The sequence below is a fragment of the Coptis chinensis genome, chromosome 3 (assembly GCF_015680905.1).
Source record: "Coptis chinensis isolate HL-2020 chromosome 3, ASM1568090v1, whole genome shotgun sequence".
In the NCBI taxonomy this organism is placed as follows: domain Eukaryota; kingdom Viridiplantae; phylum Streptophyta; class Magnoliopsida; order Ranunculales; family Ranunculaceae; genus Coptis; species Coptis chinensis.
In genome coordinates this window covers 75,416,376-75,435,470 of record NC_141458.1, presented here as the reverse complement: position 1 = coordinate 75,435,470, position 19,095 = coordinate 75,416,376, and the positions used below count along the sequence as shown (strand labels likewise).

Genomic DNA, 19,095 nt, shown 5'->3' with positions numbered 1-19,095 from the left:
AGCGTAATAGAACCGGGATCCTCAAAGACTCTTCTTCGCGATAAAATATTGCAAAGACGGCAGGTTGCATCACCTTCTTTAGGCATCTTTCCGGGTCAAACCATAATAATGGTTCCAACAATCTTTCTGTGTAAACCCAACTTCCTCTCCATGGAAAACAGATGCCACTTTCCCAACAGATAAACTGTTATCACTAAATATCTCGGTCAAGCACTTCGCGCTTTCAGGCATATGTTTGTTAGTTTTCATGCAAATTCTCTTCGATGGGGTCACCAGACCGTGACTATGGTCATTATGAGCAACGCTGACCTCATATATCTCTTCATGCATTCTTTTCTTTTAATACTTAATTCTAGCTTGGCAACCACACCGGATAGTTGATGTATTTCTTGATCGGACTTCATCTCTCTTAGGAGTCTTAACCCCTTCACGTGAGCAAACCAGTAAACAACCACTAACCAAATCCACCTGATTTTGTTGCTTAGAAGTCGTCCGAACACGAGTCTCAAATCCCCTCTTGTTGACCATACTCTTTGTAATAAGTTTTTGCCTCGTCAATACTTGTAAAAGTCATTCCTATATAAGGAGCAAGCTAATGTTTGCGTGCCTTGAGCAGGGGTTTTAGTAGGCGAAGACCCAACCACGCCTTCTTCGATATTGATTGATGTCTCTCGTCTCCATTTCTATAAATCGAAAAAATTAAAAATATAAATAACTTAAATACCAAAAATCCCAATGTACATAAACGGTGTAAATAACTTAAACACATCGAAACTCGACAGAGTTAACCAAATATGCTACTTATCCGAACTCGCCGAGTTCAAAACTCGGACGAGTTCACCGAATATGCTAGTTCATCAACTCGACAGAGTTCAAAACTCGACAAAGTTCACCGAATATGTTAGTTCAACTCGAACTCTGACGAATCATGACGCATGAAGAATATGACAGAAGTTCAAAACTCGACAAATACCAAAGTTCACCGAATATGATACTTCACCGAACTCGACAGAGTTCAAAACTCGACGTATCACGGCATGAAGAATACGACAGAGTTAACCGAACTCTGACAGAATACGACAGAGTTCAAAACTTTGACAGAGTTCACCGAACTCTGACAGAGTTTACCGAATATGCTACTTCAACAAAACTCGACAGAGTTCAAAACTCGATAGAGTTCATCGAACTCGGCGAGTTCAAAACTCGACGTATCATCGGCATGAAGAATACGACAGAGTTCACCGAACTCGAAAGAGTTTTGAACTCGATGTATCACGACGAGTTCAAAACTCTGACAGAGTTCACCGAATATGCTACTTCAACGAACTCGACACGAGTTCAAAACTCGAAGAGTTCAAAACTCGATAGAGTTCATCGAACTCCCGACGAGTTCAAAACTCGACGAGAATATGGCATGAAGAATACGACGAGTTCACCGAACTCGAAGAGTTTTGAACTCCGTTCGAATCGTTCAGTTCACGAGTTCACCGAATATGCTACTTCAACGAACTCTGACAGAGTTCAAAACTCTGAAAGAGTTCAAAACTCTGATAGAGTTCACCGAACTCTGACAGAGTTCAAAACTCGGCCAGAATACGACATGAAGAATACGACAGAGTTCACCGAACTCTGACAGAGTTCACCGACGTAATACGGCATGAAGAAGAATACGTGAAGTTCAAAACTCGACGAGTTCACCGAATATGCTACTTCAGTTCAAAACTCGGCGAGAGTTCAAAACTCGAATATATGCGGCATGAAGAACTCGACAGAGTTCAAAAACTCGGACGTAATCTGGCATGAAGAATACGACGAGTTCACCGAAACTCGGCCGAATCACGGCATGAAGAAGAATTCAGAGTTCACCGAACTCGACAGAGTTCACGAACTCTTGAGCGAGTTCAAAACTCGGCAGAATCACGGCATGAAGAATACGACGAAGTTCACGAACTCGACAGAGTTCAAAACTCGACGAGTTCAAAATACGTAATCACGGCATGAAGAATACGACAGAGTTAACGAACTTCGAGACGAATACGAAAGTTCAAAACTTTGACAGAGTTCACCGAACTCTGACAGAGTTTACCGAATATGCTACTTCAACGAACTCTGACAGAGTTCAAAACTCTGAAAGAGTTCAAAACTCTGATAGAGTTCACCGAACTCTGACAGAGTTCAAAACTCTGACAGAATACGGCATGAAGAATACGACAGAGTTCACCGAACTCTGACAGAATACGACAGAGTCCACCGAAATTGTCGCCGTCTTTAAACGAGGGTATTAATCATAACTATAATCATAGCAACCTAAATTAAATCAAAATTCAAGGTTTTATGGTATAATGACAATCCAAGTGTCAATTAAAGCATTATTAATAGGCAAGCACCATAACCAAATGTGGACTATAGTTGAAGTGCCAAATGATACCTGTCAGAGAAGAAGAAACCAAGTGAAGAAACCTAATTGCCAAATGATGAGAAGAAGAAGCCGAGAGAGCCGAGCCGTAGAGAGAGAGAAATTTAATTTCGGTTTTTTTTTTGGTTAGATCGGTGTGTAGAGTATTGGTGAAGATGGTTTTTTTTTTTTTTTAGAGAAGATGATGAAATATCGAAATATCGGTAAATATCGGTAAATTTGGTGAATTAGATCTTGAGATCTAGAGGGCGAGATCGGACGGCTCAAATGAAGAGTGAGATAAGGGTGGCACTCTAAGAGTGGCACCCTAGACAAACCGTATATATATATATATATATATATATATATATAAGTGAAATTTCACGAAATATACTCACAAAGGGTTTTAGAAAACCCCAAACCTCACTCCTATTCCCTCTCTCCTATTCTCTCTCAATATTACCACGACTCTCTCCCTCCTGGTACTCTCTTTCTCTATAAAAGGGTTTCTCTTTTCTCTCTTTGTCATCTTATAAGCCTAAACAAAAAACTCGACCGACTTTACACATACAAGCTTTGCAAATCTCGATTACACGTAAGTTTAGTTTTTTTTTTTTTTTGCTAACATCAGTATCCATTGTTGCATCTTCAAAGAAAGCAACTAGTCATCATTGTTTGTGCTTGCTTTAGTAGTTACTAGTTTCAAGTTCACACATTAGTGGGTCTTTGCGGGTTATGCCAGTAGCTTGGTTACATAGTTCAATATTGAAAACAGTGAAGAACAAAAGGTTGTCACGTTAGAATAACTAGCTACTGGTTTATTGATTTAATTATGAATTGTTTGATTTAATTCTTCACGTGTTGCTGTATCTTTTATTTGAACTCAACTAGGATATAATATTTTAATTTACAATATCAAAAGAGAGTAACTGTATCAACTAATAAAGGATGATTAAGTTTAAGTGTTGAGGAGATTGACACCATGAAACAACAATGAGAAAATTTTTTCTGAGCTTGGTGGATGGGTCCCTGTGTATATCTGAAAATGTGTCAGTGCTGTATTTGTGTTTTAAAGATTAGCTCTAGTATCAATGGTTATACATCTTTTCACTATTTCATTATGTTGTATGTTTTTCAAATACGTGAGCCATGGTGGAGAGGAGACTTGTAGTTGTTTCTCCTGACATGAGAGTTGGAATCAGAACTTGCCAACATCATTGCCCCTTGGCTATGCAGAAAAAATAAAAAGGTACATACAGTTAATAATTGGACTATTACAAGAATGGGGAATTTTCCAAAAGTTTCTAATACTCTGTGTTCCCAAATCTCAGGGCCTCTCCGCCATAGACTCATCCCGGATATTCCATTAGTAGAATTTTGGGTTCCGTAGTCACCTTCTCAAGTGTTTGTCTTCATTGGGTATGGTGCACAAGATAAGATCCCCTACACACCCACACTAACTAAAATACTTTTTTGGTTTAGTTGGTTATTCCCTAGTAATATTTAGTGTCGTATAATTTTAATCATTTTGAAGTGTTACTAGTACTGTATTTATTTATACTATCAAGTATCCGTAATTAAAAAAAGATATATATTGTTTAACGTTGCATAGCACTTATTTGAACTTGTGTTTGATATACCTTCTTATTTTCTTTTCTTTTTTTTAGGTTACATTGAGATGGAAGATGAGGATTTCAAAATTGAGAGTGAGAGTGTAGGTGGGAAACCTAATCAAGTTTACAATCCCCAAGTATAAAATGATGCCAAACCTAGAATAGGAAAATAGTTTGACTCACTTGATGATGTCCACAGTTTACATTACATATGCCAAAGTCGCTGGATTCAGTGTTCGTAGTTGGTTTGATAGGAAGAGAGATGGTGAATGTGTAAGAAAGGAATACGTGTGTTACAAGCAAGTAAAAAGTTTAGAAATAGCGGACGTTGATACGAAAAGGCGTCGGAGCATTGTAAAACAAAAGTTGCTGTGGTGAAAAATTCTGGTACATTTGTTGTTAGTTTATTCGTTGAAGGGCATTCTCACCCGTTACTTTGAGTACATCTTCTAAGATCTCACCATGGTGTTTCTCGTGCCCAAAAATGCTTAACGCAACAACTTAGCATGGTAAACATGCCACAACATCAACAGTTCAGTCTTCTTGGAGTTCAGTCCGAAGGGATAGAAAATATTGGTTTTATACAGAAAGATTTAAATAACCAGGAAAGGGACAAGCATAAAGAGATGAAAGACCATGATGGAGAAATGTTTCACGAGTTTTTAAAATTGGAAAAAGGGAGGAATCCTTCTTTCACTTTTAAAATTGAGACAGACGATGAACAGAGAATTACTCGATGTTTTTCGGCTGATGCGACCTCAAGACGAGCATACAAATTTTATGGTGATGTTGTTATCTTTGATACTACGTACAACACTAATAGGTATGGATTGATTCTTGCACCACTGTTTGGGGTTAATAATCATGGTCAGACAGTTGTTTTTGCTTGTTCATTTTTATGTGATGAGACCACAGAATTATTTGTTTGGTAGTTCAACCAATTTTTAGAAGCTATGCCAGGCGATCATCCAAAAATGATTATTACATATCAAGATCCAACAATGACAAAAGCCATTTCTCAAACTCTTCCAACTACTTTTCACAGGTTTTTTCTTATTATTATTATTTTTGTTTATATAATTTATTTGTGGATGTTATTTTTTATTTATTTGTTTTACATAGTGAAGCTTTGGGTACTCTGTCAACAGGTACTGCAGTTGGCACATACTGATGAAATTTTCGAAGAAAATAGATTTAGTTATATATAGTGAGTACTACACCGAGTTTTCAAATTGCATATGGGGACCTGAGATGAAAGATGAGTTTGACTTGAAATGGAATGATATTCTTCAAAGGAGTGGTTTACATGAGAACAAGTGGCTGGAGTCGATGTATGAAATCCGATCACAATGGGTGCCCGCACATGTGAATCACATCTTCTCTGCAGGTATGTCAAGTAGTCAACGAGCGGAAAGCGCTCATTCATTTTTCAAAATGTATGTTTCAAAAGAAAATTCTTTGGTAGATTTTATAGTTCAGTTTAGTAGGGGACTTGTGCGCCAACGTCATGAAGAATTAATAGCAGATAACAAAGATATGATTGAGAAACCAAAAATGAAAATGACCCATAGCTTTTTGGTACACATGGTTGATGTTTATACGCATGAGTTTTTTTTTAAATTTCAAGATGAGTTATGGAAGAGCTTGAATTATAGATTTGTACTTGTTAGTGAGAATGAGAAGTGTTGCATTTATAAGGTTCATAGAAAAATGGCGGACGAAAAGTCTAGAGTGCAGGAAATTTCTTATAAAAAAGATATAGATTTTGCTTCATGCACTTGTAAAAAGTTTGAGAGCTTAGGGGTCCCTTGTAGGCATATTTTAGCTTATTTGAATAAGATGCATGATTTTGATAAGTTGCTGAATCAATACATTTTGAAGAGATGGTGTAAAATTGCAAAGTCAGGGGCAGTCATTGATGATGGTGGAATGGAGGTTCAAGATGATAAATTATACATCATGAAGGAGAATGAATTGATTCAAATGTCAACACTTGTAGTTGATAAATCCCTCGAAAGTGACGAAGCAACTAAAGTGTTTACAGATGCTTTAAGTGGTGCACTTGAAAAAATTAGTAAGTTGATTGATTGTGGTACAAGTGTAGCAGCACCACATGAGAAAAGTAGTCAAGCGTTTGGTTATGATACAAGTGTAGGAGTTTCTACTGGAGCGAGAAGTTCTAATTTGGCAATTAATTATCATGAACCGAGTCAAGCAAAGCCAAAAGGATTTGGAAAAAGACTTAAAAGAGATAAAGATAAAGCACTAAAAAAAAACACAAAAATATAAAAGGAGACGGTGCAATGGTTATAACAAGGTTGGAGTGTCACACGATAAAAGGAATTGTCCGCAGCTTAAGAATGGGTAAGAAAAGCAATTTAAAAAAAAAAAAAAAAAAAAAAAAAAAAAAAGTATTCACATATTCTTTCTTATCATAATTTAATTGCAGTGAAAAAAATTCATTGTCCAACAAGGACGGAACTCTGGACTCTAGCACAAATGATGATTCTTATTCATCTTCTTCTTCGGGTAAAATAAGCATTTTTAATTGTTTATTTATATGTATGGTACAGACAAAGTCAGAATTGCAAAAGTAAATATGAGAAAAGTAAAAATGGCATTTATTTATAAAGCTTTGCAAATTGTAAAATGACACTATAGACATTAAAATCTACTCCATACAGGTTAAACTTACAAAAAGATCAAGAAAAAAAATATGCTCTCCCAGTCACAAATTCATCTTCAAATACATAAGAAAAGCAATAAGCACCAACTATATCTCTTGTTCTTTAAGCTCAAGCAGTACATGACGAAACCAAGCATCTTGAAAAGAAACCAATTCAACATTCTCTTCTTAGGATAGGCAGAGTAGAGTTGCTTTGTAGTACTGGATAATATACACAGTGGCACCAATATGTTGAAGCAAAAGGCTAATGGCTTTACCAACAATCACCCAAGATACAACACTGCATGTCTGACTTCACCAAAGCACCACCAATTTGTTTGAGAAGTAGGAAATTGAAACCAAGGTAAATTAAGTTCTGCTGTCCAGGATTTGTCGAGAGCTCAAATGGACAAAAGAAATTCACAATTGAAATAGAATTGTTGCAATAAAAACCACAATTCCACAAACCCCAAATTGAGTATGTGCAAATCCAAGTAAACAATACTCAAAACCAATTCAATAATCAACCACAGAGACATTGGAAATTGCTTTTGCTAGTAGATCCAGAAATTTGAGATCCGGAATATAGACAAATTGAAAATTGAGAGTCACGCTGCTTTTGCTTTCGGGAAAGGGATAGAGTCCATTGGTTTTGCTAGTAGAAATGGAGAAAAGACGAACCACATGAGAGAGAAAGAGAAAACCAGGGGAGGACGTTATGTTTGGAGATATGATATAAAGATTTTTTTTCCCGTTAATTGATATAAAGATATATAGGTGAGAGGAATGGAAGAGAAATATGTTGAAACCCTTCGTGAGTATATTTCGTGAAATTTCACTTTTTTGTTAAGTCCATTTTACGGATGTCCATCTGTGAGCGGGGCTATATATATATTTACACAGTAACCTTTGAGAAGTAAAATTGCCCAACACCTGACAGAATATATGTAAATCTATATTTACATAGTAACTTGACATATGCAAATACAAATTTACACATACAAATATGAATTTGCATAGACTTTTTCTGATATGTGAGTATGTGACACCTGCACAAGCTATGTAAGTCAACTTACATATGCAAATATGAATTTTCACTGACTTTTTTCTAACATGCAACATAGCTATATAAATCTGATAAACTGACAATCATTTCTTGCATTACATATGTAAGTTGCAAAGATAGATAAACCAACTGAAAAATATAAAGGAGATTCCCATTACATCATTTACCACCAACACATTAACCCAAATTAACCTTTTTACATCTAGAATTCTAACAAATATAATCCACTAACACATGATTAAACAAAAAACCAACTCATTATTTCTTGCATTCTTCTTTTGGTTCCCATTTTTCTTGTTGACTTGCTACAATCTCATATATCAGGTCAACCCTCAATTGTCTCGTGGCTTCTAACATAATATCTTGGATAGCGTTTCCACATATTATAGCCTTCACAAACATAATGACGAAGAATCCACAATCTGAACTGAAAATGCAAAAAAAGAAGAAATTTCAGATAAGAGATAAGAGATAAAAAAAAAAGATTGCTAAATTCGGAAAGTTAAGCTCTTACGATGCTCCTTGTTGTGGGCATGCTCCACCTTTGATATCTTTCATCAAATCCACATTTAGCAATTTTAGCTCCCGACACCTACATCTAATAGCTTCCACCATCCTCTTTTGATGCATTAAATTCAATTAGAATGAACAAAAAATGAATAGTATTTAAATTACCAAAAGATTGCCCAACACCTGACTATGTAAATGTATTTTTACATAGTCATATATGTGTAAATCTATATTTACATAGTAATTGGCGTATGCAAACTTAAATTTACATAGTAACTTAAAGTGATCTAAAAAATGTACTGATTGCAATACTGAAAACCAAACAAGCCCAAATCATAAATTTTCACTTACCAAAATTTCAGCATCTTCTAACGAAATGTATTTCTTCTTCTTGTAGTTCCTTGGCCTTAAATAGTCATAGTGCGTCCATTCCCAATTCAAAGTATCAACATGAAGCAAAGTCCAGTGATGACCATCTTTGTACTTTCTTAACTTGGGACTTTTTATGATGAAAAACAGATGGGCAACCTTGTTGTCCAACTATTTTAGGACATCTGTGACATAGACGTTCATGCCTTGTTTCTGGTTATCTCTTAAAACCAACTACAACAAATAAGAACAACATCTTCATAGATTTTGTGATTCAACTTCAGTAAAAATTACATGAAAGATGCTTACCCATGCAAATGATGAGAAATGGAGACACTTTGGTGGAGAACATCCAATTAGCTTCTCCACTTCCTTGGGGAGTTGGAAGTGCATGTACTAATCAATTATCTACCATAAACAGTAAGAAAAATTACTAAATTGTAAGTTTTTTCATTTCAAAAGATTTGAGTAATCAAAATATACCCCTTATCACTGACGAAGAAGTTCAACATCATGTGGTTCAAGTGTTCCCCCTGTATTTTCAAATGCATTTGGATGTCCATCCACGCAATTGTACTGCAACATGCATACACGATCAAACACTTTAGTGCAACTACATAAACGATAAGAAAAACTTACATATACTTATAAAAAATAAATTTCACTTCTGATTTGCTTTTTTGAAATTTTTTTCCACCAATGACAACTTCTCTTTATCAAGTAGACTCCACAACTTGTTTGGATGTGGTTTTGACATAGGCATTCCCACGCGTGGTGGTGGAGTCTCGAAATCATCTACATCAATCACCAGTTCATCATCCAATTTAATTTCAACAACTTTAGTATTCCTTGTTTGCTTATTAATATTTCCGAACTCATATATCGTTGATGTTTTCTTCATCCGCTCCCTTTCCTTCACTTTCTTAAACGTCGAGTTAGGTTCTCCCTCACCTTTTTCATCCTCCTCCTCTTCATCTGACCTTGTCTCTTTACTTTCCTCCTTTCCATCAAACCCGGATTCTTCTTCTTCATCTGCCTCTCCTTTCTTTTCTTCTTCACATGTCTCTCTTTTCTCTTTTTCATGCCAACTCTTTCTCAGACAACTCAGTCTCTCCAATGTTCTCCTTTTCAGCAAACACTTTCTCAGACAACTCAGACTCTCCTTTGCCCTCCTCTTCAACCAAACCCACATATCCTTTGTTCTCTACCCCTTCAACCAGATCTTCATCTCCTCCCTCTTCAACCATATCTACATATCCTCCCCTTTCAACCAAACCACCATCTCCTCCCCTTTCAACCGAATCTACATCTCCCATGTTCTCCTCCCCATAGAACTCACTATATATGTTCATGATTTTCAAACATATATTCTCGACTCTCTTCACAAACTATTCTTGTTAGTCTACCAAGTTCACCCCTTAACTCTATATTAAGTTTCCTCAACTCTTCATTCTCCCACTTCAACTCAGCATTTTCCCTTCTCAAGCTTTCAGCTTCACTTTGGTGGTGTTCAAGGTATAACACCTCTTTCTTTTCCTCAGTCAGTTCCAATCTTACTGTGATGTCGCTTTTGGGAACATTTTCTAGCTTGAAAATTTTTGGTACTTTCTCCACTAGTCGTTCCATCGACCACTTTGTAATCCGTAGGAAACATGTCTTGTGTACTGGTTCACAAAGTTTTGCATGCTCACACAAAAAGTACTGCACATAACATGTGAATTTGTATTAGCAACATTTTCATAGACATCTTTTTCCGACATATGACATCTGCATTGGATATGTAAACATGAATATACATATGTAAAATCCTATTTTCATATATATTTTCTTATACCTAACAGGTGATATAGGCTATGAAAATATGACTATGCATATGTGAAAACAAACTTACATATGAAAATATGAATTTGTAGACAATGTAATGTCAGTATCTTAAGAACACATGACATTTGCATTGGATATGAAAATATGAATATACATATGCAAAAACCAATCTTCATATGCAAATATAGATTTTCATATATATTTTCATACACTTGACAGGTGATATAGGCTATGAAAATATGACTACACATATGTGAAAACAAACTAAACTTACATATGAAAATATGAATTTGCAGACAATGTAAGTATTTTACCAAAAGCTGAATGATGCATCTTGAAATTTTGAACGGACTACTGCTATCCCACTTCTGAATTTTTTCAATTAGTTCTTAGTGAACTGAGGTTGCCCATGACACACTCCACATAGCTTCAAAAGCCTCAACATGCTTTGCGAAGGACCAAACTATTCCACTCGCACCACTACTTACAAATATTGTCATCACTAGAAAAATAACGAGTAGTCTCACCACATCTTCAATATCTGTACGGTTTGTTGAGTCTACAATCTGGTTTAAGATTTATTTTACAACCGTTGTTGTTATCTTGTTAACACCGCAGAAACGTCTCAATAGGAACGATAATCCATAAATAGCTTCGTCCATTCTCATTCCTGACTAAAAAATAACAACTTTCCCCATCATGGGAAGACCAAAGGTTACAGCTACGTCAGATGGACATAAAGACACAAACTGATTTCCTATCTTAAACTTATGTCTCTCCTTACACCAACTGCCTAACAACTTTATGATGATGTGGCTTGGTTTCTCTAACATATTATTATCCACATTTCCATCAACAAAAACCATAAAAAGATTGTCAAAAGGAGTTTTTTTCATCTTGGTGATATGAACATCCCTAATTCTTCCCTTAAAATCTTGCACAAGTTTTAGCATTAGCAACGCAGAATAACAAAATAGCTTGTTAGAACTAGTAGATTTTACATCCCATTGCAATACAAATTTACAATATGTAAATACAAATTCACTTGTGAAAATACGAATTCATATATGAAAATACAAATTTACACAATAAATTAAGCTAAGACATTTAATATTCACATATGAAAATAGTAATTCTCATAATAGGACAACGACATAACATTCTGCATCATGTTTACCATTACAAGAATCCATCAAGTCATCAACAACAAAATGGAGGAGTCTAAACTAATCTAGTTTGCTCATATATTCAAATCTTCATATCAACTGCAGAGTGTAAACTTCATATCAGATCAACTACAGAGTATCAACTAAACTCAATTTTAGACAACTTAGAATATGCTTAAATACGAATTTATATATGAAGCTATATATGTAATTCACAAATTCATCATATATATAAAATGCAAATTTATATAATAAATTAAGTATTTGAATATATAAAAATAGAAATTCTCATAAAAAATTCGTATTTACAAACAAATTTTAAAAAATAAATATATATGATTCTCACCTTAGATTTCATCTTTTTATCGGTTGTTGCTTTCTTCCTTGTTGTTTGTGATTGAACCACTCGTTTCATTCTCACTGGAGCATCTTCTTTTGAAACTTTTGATTTCTTTGTTTTGTTGGTTGTTTCTCTCTTCTTTTTGGGTTGTTTTGCCATCTTATCAACTGTGTGAATTTAGTTCAGCAGGATATCTAGGGTTTGCAAGAAGAGAGGAGGCGGCGAGAAGAAAGAGAGAAGAGAGAAATTTGAGATCTAGGTTTCATGGGTCCATTATGTGTGGGGGTATTTTAGTCAGTTCGGTTGTTTTTAAAAAATATGGGGTTTTTATGGGTTAGTCCGTAGTGAGGGGTTTTTTATGTAGGTTGTTTATGAACCAGGGAGATTAAACCCAAAACCTGGTTCTTTCATAGCTTGTTTTAACCAATTTCCACTTCAACATGAGTTTTTTCATTGGTTTTTATAATGCACCATCCATGTTGCCGTGGAAAACAACCCTCCGAACTCAAACGAACATTATCAATTAAACCTCATGGTCATCTACAATATTGTTTTTAGTGCAACACTCAATGTTGCATTTGACCCAAAACTCATGTTGCATGGGATTTGACACTACAACATCTATGTTGTTGTGTTTTTTTTTCAAGTAGAGTTTGTGTTTGTTTTCACAAATCGTCGGAAACGATATTTTTTTCACATTTTCTCATGTTGAAATTTGGGTTAATTGAACTGAGTTTTGTGAGAAAACTAGATTTGGGATCGGTTTTGCATTTATGCAGTGCAGCCAGTGCTGTGTTTCTGCATTGTTGTTTTGAGAAAAGTAGATTTGTGTTTAATGAAAATGAGTATTATCGTCTTTTCAAGGTTGTAATTTTGAGGGTCAAAAAGAGGGGCTAGGAGCATAAAATCTTATCCAAGTGACCTGTGGCTTTCTTTTTTTCACATGTAGGGATGGTAGCCCGAAAACCTGTTTCTTCTATACCCCGAAAGACTAAGAAAATAATCAATTAATATAGAGTTCTATGATATGCTATTTTTATAGTTATTTAAATGTAAGGAGACGCTTTGTAAGGTTTTGAGCCCCATATATAATTAGCGGTGTAACTGAAGAATAATACTACTTTCCAATTAGATGTGTCCATGCGTCCTACTTCATATAGGTCACACATGTATCCTTTTCAATGTGAGTTAAATTTTTAATGAATTCAAATTTCATAAGTGCTGAGGTGAAAATTTATTCAGAATTGGATAATCAATTAACTAAGCAGCAGATTTAACACTAGGAAATGCATCTCACTACCAACTTTTACAGTAGTAGATTTGACGACTAGTACCCTTTAACTCAATGTGAGTCCAAAATGATTTTATAAATGTGGTTATCCATTAAGAGGTAACCATTATAAACACAATTGTAAATAAATCCCACTAGATAATTTAACTTTAAGAAAAAAAGTAAAAGGTAAACTATCTCGAGGAGAGATTTTTCTTTAAAGGAGTATTCAATTTGAAAGAATATGTCATTATAACTAAATAATCCTGCAAAATCAAGACAGAAGATACCAAGTAAGCATATATTCCAAGTGTGAACAAAAATGGAACCATAAATTATTGGTAATTTTACTACTTACTTCAAACAGTGAAAATAACCATGAATAAAAATATCTCACGTGATATACATCATCCTTGATCGGATGAACAGGACGACAGGTCATTTTGAAATGGGGGTGGTTTGCTCGAAATTAATAAGTTCTAGTTTCAAAGAAAGGGGTTGTTATTATTTTAAGTTGGGTTTTGGGCCTCCATTCGGTGGGTGTCAATTTAGTTACGGCCCAAGTTCCAGTTAGGTTGGGGATCAGGATTTGATGTTTGTGTGTCCCAAGGCCCAAAATATCGCCGATATATCTCGGTAAATTGGTACACCGATATCGATATTTCCGACATATATTCACTAAATATTGAACTTTTTTCCGATATATATCGGAATTTCCGATACAAAATTTTATATCGCCGATATAATTGATATTTTTAATATAATCGATATATATCGGTTGACTTTTTGATCATTTTAAAATATAAATCCAATATTTTCAATATATTTCTGATATTTCCGATATTTTAAATAGTTTGGACTAGTTACCAAAAACAATGGATATATCCGAAATATCCGTTATATCTAATATATATCGGTTTTTGGATATACCGATATATTCATCGATATCGATATTTTGGGCCTTAGTGTGTCCCACGTCCAATTTTGTTTGTTTGTTACCTGCAACCTTATCTAATTGCTGTCGATGTATCGGCAGCAGTACCAGGAGGTGAGGCCCATTTCTTGATTCCGCGAAATCCCCCTCGCATGGTTCTACTGCATGGAATCACTCTCTTTTTTTTTGTCAACTAAGCATTCATGACTAACGCAATTATACACTTCAAACTTTTTTGCGCACGTATGGTGGTATGGCCGTATGGGTCCATGTGGGAGCTACGGTTTAAGTGTCGACTATCAAATATCAAACCAGTCAAACACATGTGATCTTCACATGCATGTGGGTCAACCTTAATTCAGTCCTTGGACAATATATCGATCTCTAAGTCGCCAACCCAACCCAACCGATTAATTTCTACATGAATTGGTTTAGAATGACCCACATGCCCATCTTGTCATCAATTCAAGATACTATTTCATTGAGAATATGTGAATGGATCTTGAGGTCACAATATCTTCACTCGTGTATTTTCGCTGTTCCAGTAGTTGATGAAAGACAGAGAGATTGAGGTACATTTGAGCCTTTATTGGTGGGACTTATTTTGTGATGATTTCGTTCAACACAGGGGGACATATGTTGGGTAGAAGCGGAACAAACTAAGTCCAAAATCTTAACTTTCAATTCAAGTATAGTTAGAAGATACTCGACACGTGAATTAACATATCAGACAAATTTAAATATCCTTAATTTCCAAGAATAAATGTACTGATTGCTAGTCACAAGTTGGAAATGATTCAGAGTTTCTGTGTGAAAAGTTGTTCACTTGTTCCTATTTGAGTTTGGAACTTTGGATGCAGTAGCCTTTTAGGGTTGTCATTGCCTCATTGGCTAAGCCCGATATGCTGATAGGCTGACCCGTGCGCTAAAGAAAAAAATTTATTGGCCGGTGAAACTTTGGAGCTGGTTCAGAATCCTGCCGACCACGCATTCTCAAAAATCTGTTTTCAATAAAAGAAAAAAGAAAAAGAAGAATTGGAGCTCAAGACTCTTCAGTGAAAAATTATAGCTATTGCTAAAATGATCCAAAATTCCAAACTACCCCTTCATTTTGTTCTTAGGGAAAGAGTGGCCCATGCTAAACTAGGTTGTTTAAGTAAGAAATGGGCCTCAACCCCTCAATCAAATCCGATTATATGTAAACTCCTCCATCACGAACGTACCTATATAACCTTTCTATTATTTACACATTGTCAATTAACCTTCCTGTTTTGCAGATTATGAACAATTTGCAGTCTAATTTTTATCCTCCAAAATTTTATGTTTTTCATTCTATCATTTTCATTAAATCAAGCCCTTAAATCAACTGGAGATTTTTACATTGAAGAAGAACTACTTTTTCCAATAAAGCAGATAAGTAGCGAAGATTCTTCATCCTTACACTAAAGAAGAACACCGATTTCATTGTGATAAAAAGTGGCTATATAGGTAACCATTTTATAGGTACAAAATTGAGTAGGGGGAGAAGTTAAATCTGCTTATTGCTTGTAGTGTATTTGTGGAAATGTCCATGAGAAATATAATTGCATGAACCACAATCATTTGTCTATACATTTCTCTATTCGTCGTTTCTTTGATACTACATGTGTATAACATTGTGGTTTTTGGTTATATTGGTGAAGGAATCATAAAGATGTACAAACTAGCTACTTATACTCTTCTCATTAATTTCTTTTAGAGATAATGGCTGATGCCTTGATGGATGAAGGACATCGTGATTGGAAGAGGCCATGAGCCTATTACTGTCATATTCAATTTGTTCATTGGTGGATACGAATAAACTAGCCATTGGCACCGTACCAACTTCAAAATCTGAACAAGCTCAACTTCTGATTTTCATGTTGAAATTTAAATTTACATAGTAGTTTGACATATGAAAATTTAATTTTATAGAGTAGTTTGATATATGAAAATTTGAATTTACATAGTAGTTTGATATAAGAAAATTGATATTTACATATGAAAATTTAAGTTTGCATAGTAGATTTGTGAACAAAACAAACCTGATGAAAAAACGTATGGAAATATAGTTTTACATATTAGTTTTTGAAACTAAACGTGTCGGTAAAAACTTAGATAAGCTATGAAATTTTATATTTGCATAGTTGTTTAAGCTATGCAAATTTGTATTTATATATACAAATTTTAATTACACAGAAGATAACTTATGAAAATTTTAATCCACATAAGATGTAGGAGTTCTTTTTGTTCAAGATGAATAATTACTATTGAAAAAATGAAAAGACTTTCAATTCCATGAATGAACTAGTCATTGGCACCGTACCAACTTTAAAATCTGAACAAGCTCGACTTCTGATTTTCATGTAGAAATTTAAATTTTATAAAGCAACTTTTGGGATTGAAAATTTCCCGACACCTAACAGAATAGATGTAAATATATTTTTACATAGTCATATATATGTAAAACTATATTTATATAGTTATTAAAGCTATTAAAACTTAAATTTACATAGTAACTTTTGGGATTGAAAATTTTCTGACGACACCTGACAGAATTTAAATTTAAATTTTTCTATGAAAAAAAAATTTCATATGAAAATTTAAATTTAAATAGGTTAAGAAGACTATGTAATTTTATATTGTTATATGTAAATACAAATTTACATAAGATGACGTCAGCCCGATTTGTCTTTAACCCGAAATTTTAAGTAAATATTGATGACGTCAGCCCAATTTTCACATGGGTATTTTGGTCTATTTTGGTTTTGCTGTTATGCTTTAAATAATAGGGAGGTTTTATGGTTCCGGGAGTGTGCAACCATTTAAGTACCAGGGAGATTAAACCGTTGTCTGGTTGTTTAAGTGGCCACTTGTAAAATAGTTCTCTTATCATTCTGATGTGTTATGTTCAACTATATTTAGCAACCCTCTAAGACAATAATAAGAGATTGAATGCGTTCATAAGCTAATTTAGCAACGCCAAATCTAACTATACATTTTTGGTGTGACGTGCCTTTCAAGTTTCAAATTGTTCACCGAATAAACTGGCCATTTTTTTTTCCCCTTTATACCTTTTCCCTTTTTTTCATGGAGTTTGTGTATAAAGCAATCAATCAATCGAATGCCAAACTTGGGTTTGGACAAGATTGTGTATTTGTGTGCCAATAACTTAGCACTAGGGAAGACAATGTTGCGCTTTATTATTCCGATCATTAAGTTAGAATCACCTTTTGATTAGTCAATCTATTGATGATTTTAGAGATCGGGCAATCCGAATTGTTTAATCATCACATCAATCCAGCTAACATAGCGAATTTAAAATCATATCAAATCGATGTAACAAAGTATATCCAAGCAGGGTTGCAGAACCTTTTTCTTTTTCTTTTTCTTTTCTTTTTTAGATCACTGCTTTTCCTCTAATAAACATACCTTAACGCAAAATGGTGGTTTAGAGATTGTGCAATCCCAATTATTGAATTAACATGTAGTTGTCTATGTTGTGGCTAAAAACCAGGATCTCCATACTTAAAGAATTTAAGAAATAATATGTCCACCTATTTAATGTGCGTGGGTTATGTTGATACACAATACTTTATGATTGTTTGGAAGTTTGACAAAGCCTATCGTCCCCACATGGCCTTAAGCACGTAAGAAAAGCAAACCCACAATGTTCAATTAACTACGGACCAAATGATCGCTTTGCAAAGAAAAGAGGACAGTTGTAGTCGTGTAAGAAGACATGGTATCTCTGTTCAATAGGGCTACATCTTAAATACGTATAGGCACATGATCTCAATATTTCTCAAGAATTCCATGGATAGTGTAGTACAGAAGTACGTACGTTTTTTTTTTTAGGGTTAACTAGTATTACCCCCCACTAGATGAGCCAATTAGGATTTCCCCCTCACTAGATGAGAAATTAGGGTCTCTCCCCTAAATACACACAAAAAAAAAGTCAAAGTGGATTGACCGAAATTTTTCTGTGTGTATTTAGGGAGGAGACCCTAACTTCCCATCTAGTGGGGAGGGGGGGATCCTAATGGGCTCATCTAGTAGGAGGTAATACTAGTTCACCCTTATTTTTATAAGGATAATTCCTTAACTACGTACTGATGTTTATACGAAATAAAATAGAAATCCAAGTATAAATGGTCTAACATGTCATTTTTTACGTTATTCTATGACAATCATAGCTTCTTCTTCTTTTTTTCACTTTGTGTTTATTATACTTAATTTGTTTTCTTGTCGACTGCAAATATATTTCGTTCACTTGGAAACATGTCTAGGTCTTAGCTAGTGATGAGTTTAAAACTTTTTCAGTAACTCTAAATACAGGGCGGGATGTTAAGTTATTTTCAATGCAAGTACGGTGCTAAATAATGCGAAATTTTAAGGAGCTGCCTGATATTGATATACTAATTGTCTTAATTCGTGTTTCAATTTATCCAAATGTTCTTAAACTATATGTATTTGTATCAAGAACCACAATTTAGCTCTGATCAAATGTGGCAATGAGCTGGGGGGGCAAAACATAACACCGTTCACTAGATGCAATATTTAGTATACGTACTCAATTGTAATTTCACATAATCATATGACTAACCGTGAAATAATGTTGGCTCTCTCACAACAGAGCATGTGCAAATAATTTCATGCAAACGTACGTTAAACACATGATGGATTGAGGAGGAGTTCATTCCTTTCATAATTAGAATAGTGGACTAACCCAATGACCAGGCAAGGCCGCACATGGTGTGTTTCAGTTCCAAGCATCAACTGGTCCGAATCAAAACCTACCAACACATCAAAAGCCCAACAACCACAAGATTTGTTCCAAATCCAACTTTCATTTGCCGGCCTTTAATACTGTTGTATGCGGCAAGTTCCCTACTTTTGCTACTCAAGGGTCCGACCACTTTGCC

General features: G+C 34.8%; 1 protein-coding gene across 1 annotated transcript; it reads left to right on the top strand.

Moving 5' to 3' along the window:
- Positions 1-4,523: 4,523 nt before the first annotated feature.
- LOC147510825 (protein FAR-RED IMPAIRED RESPONSE 1-like) lies at positions 4,524-6,297 on the top strand. Its single transcript, XM_086598259.1, has 2 exons — positions 4,524-4,936; positions 5,157-6,297. The coding sequence occupies exons 1-2, from the start codon at positions 4,524-4,526 to the stop codon at positions 6,295-6,297; spliced, it is 1,554 nt and encodes a 517-aa protein (XP_086454385.1).
- Positions 6,298-19,095: the final 12,798 nt, after the last annotated feature.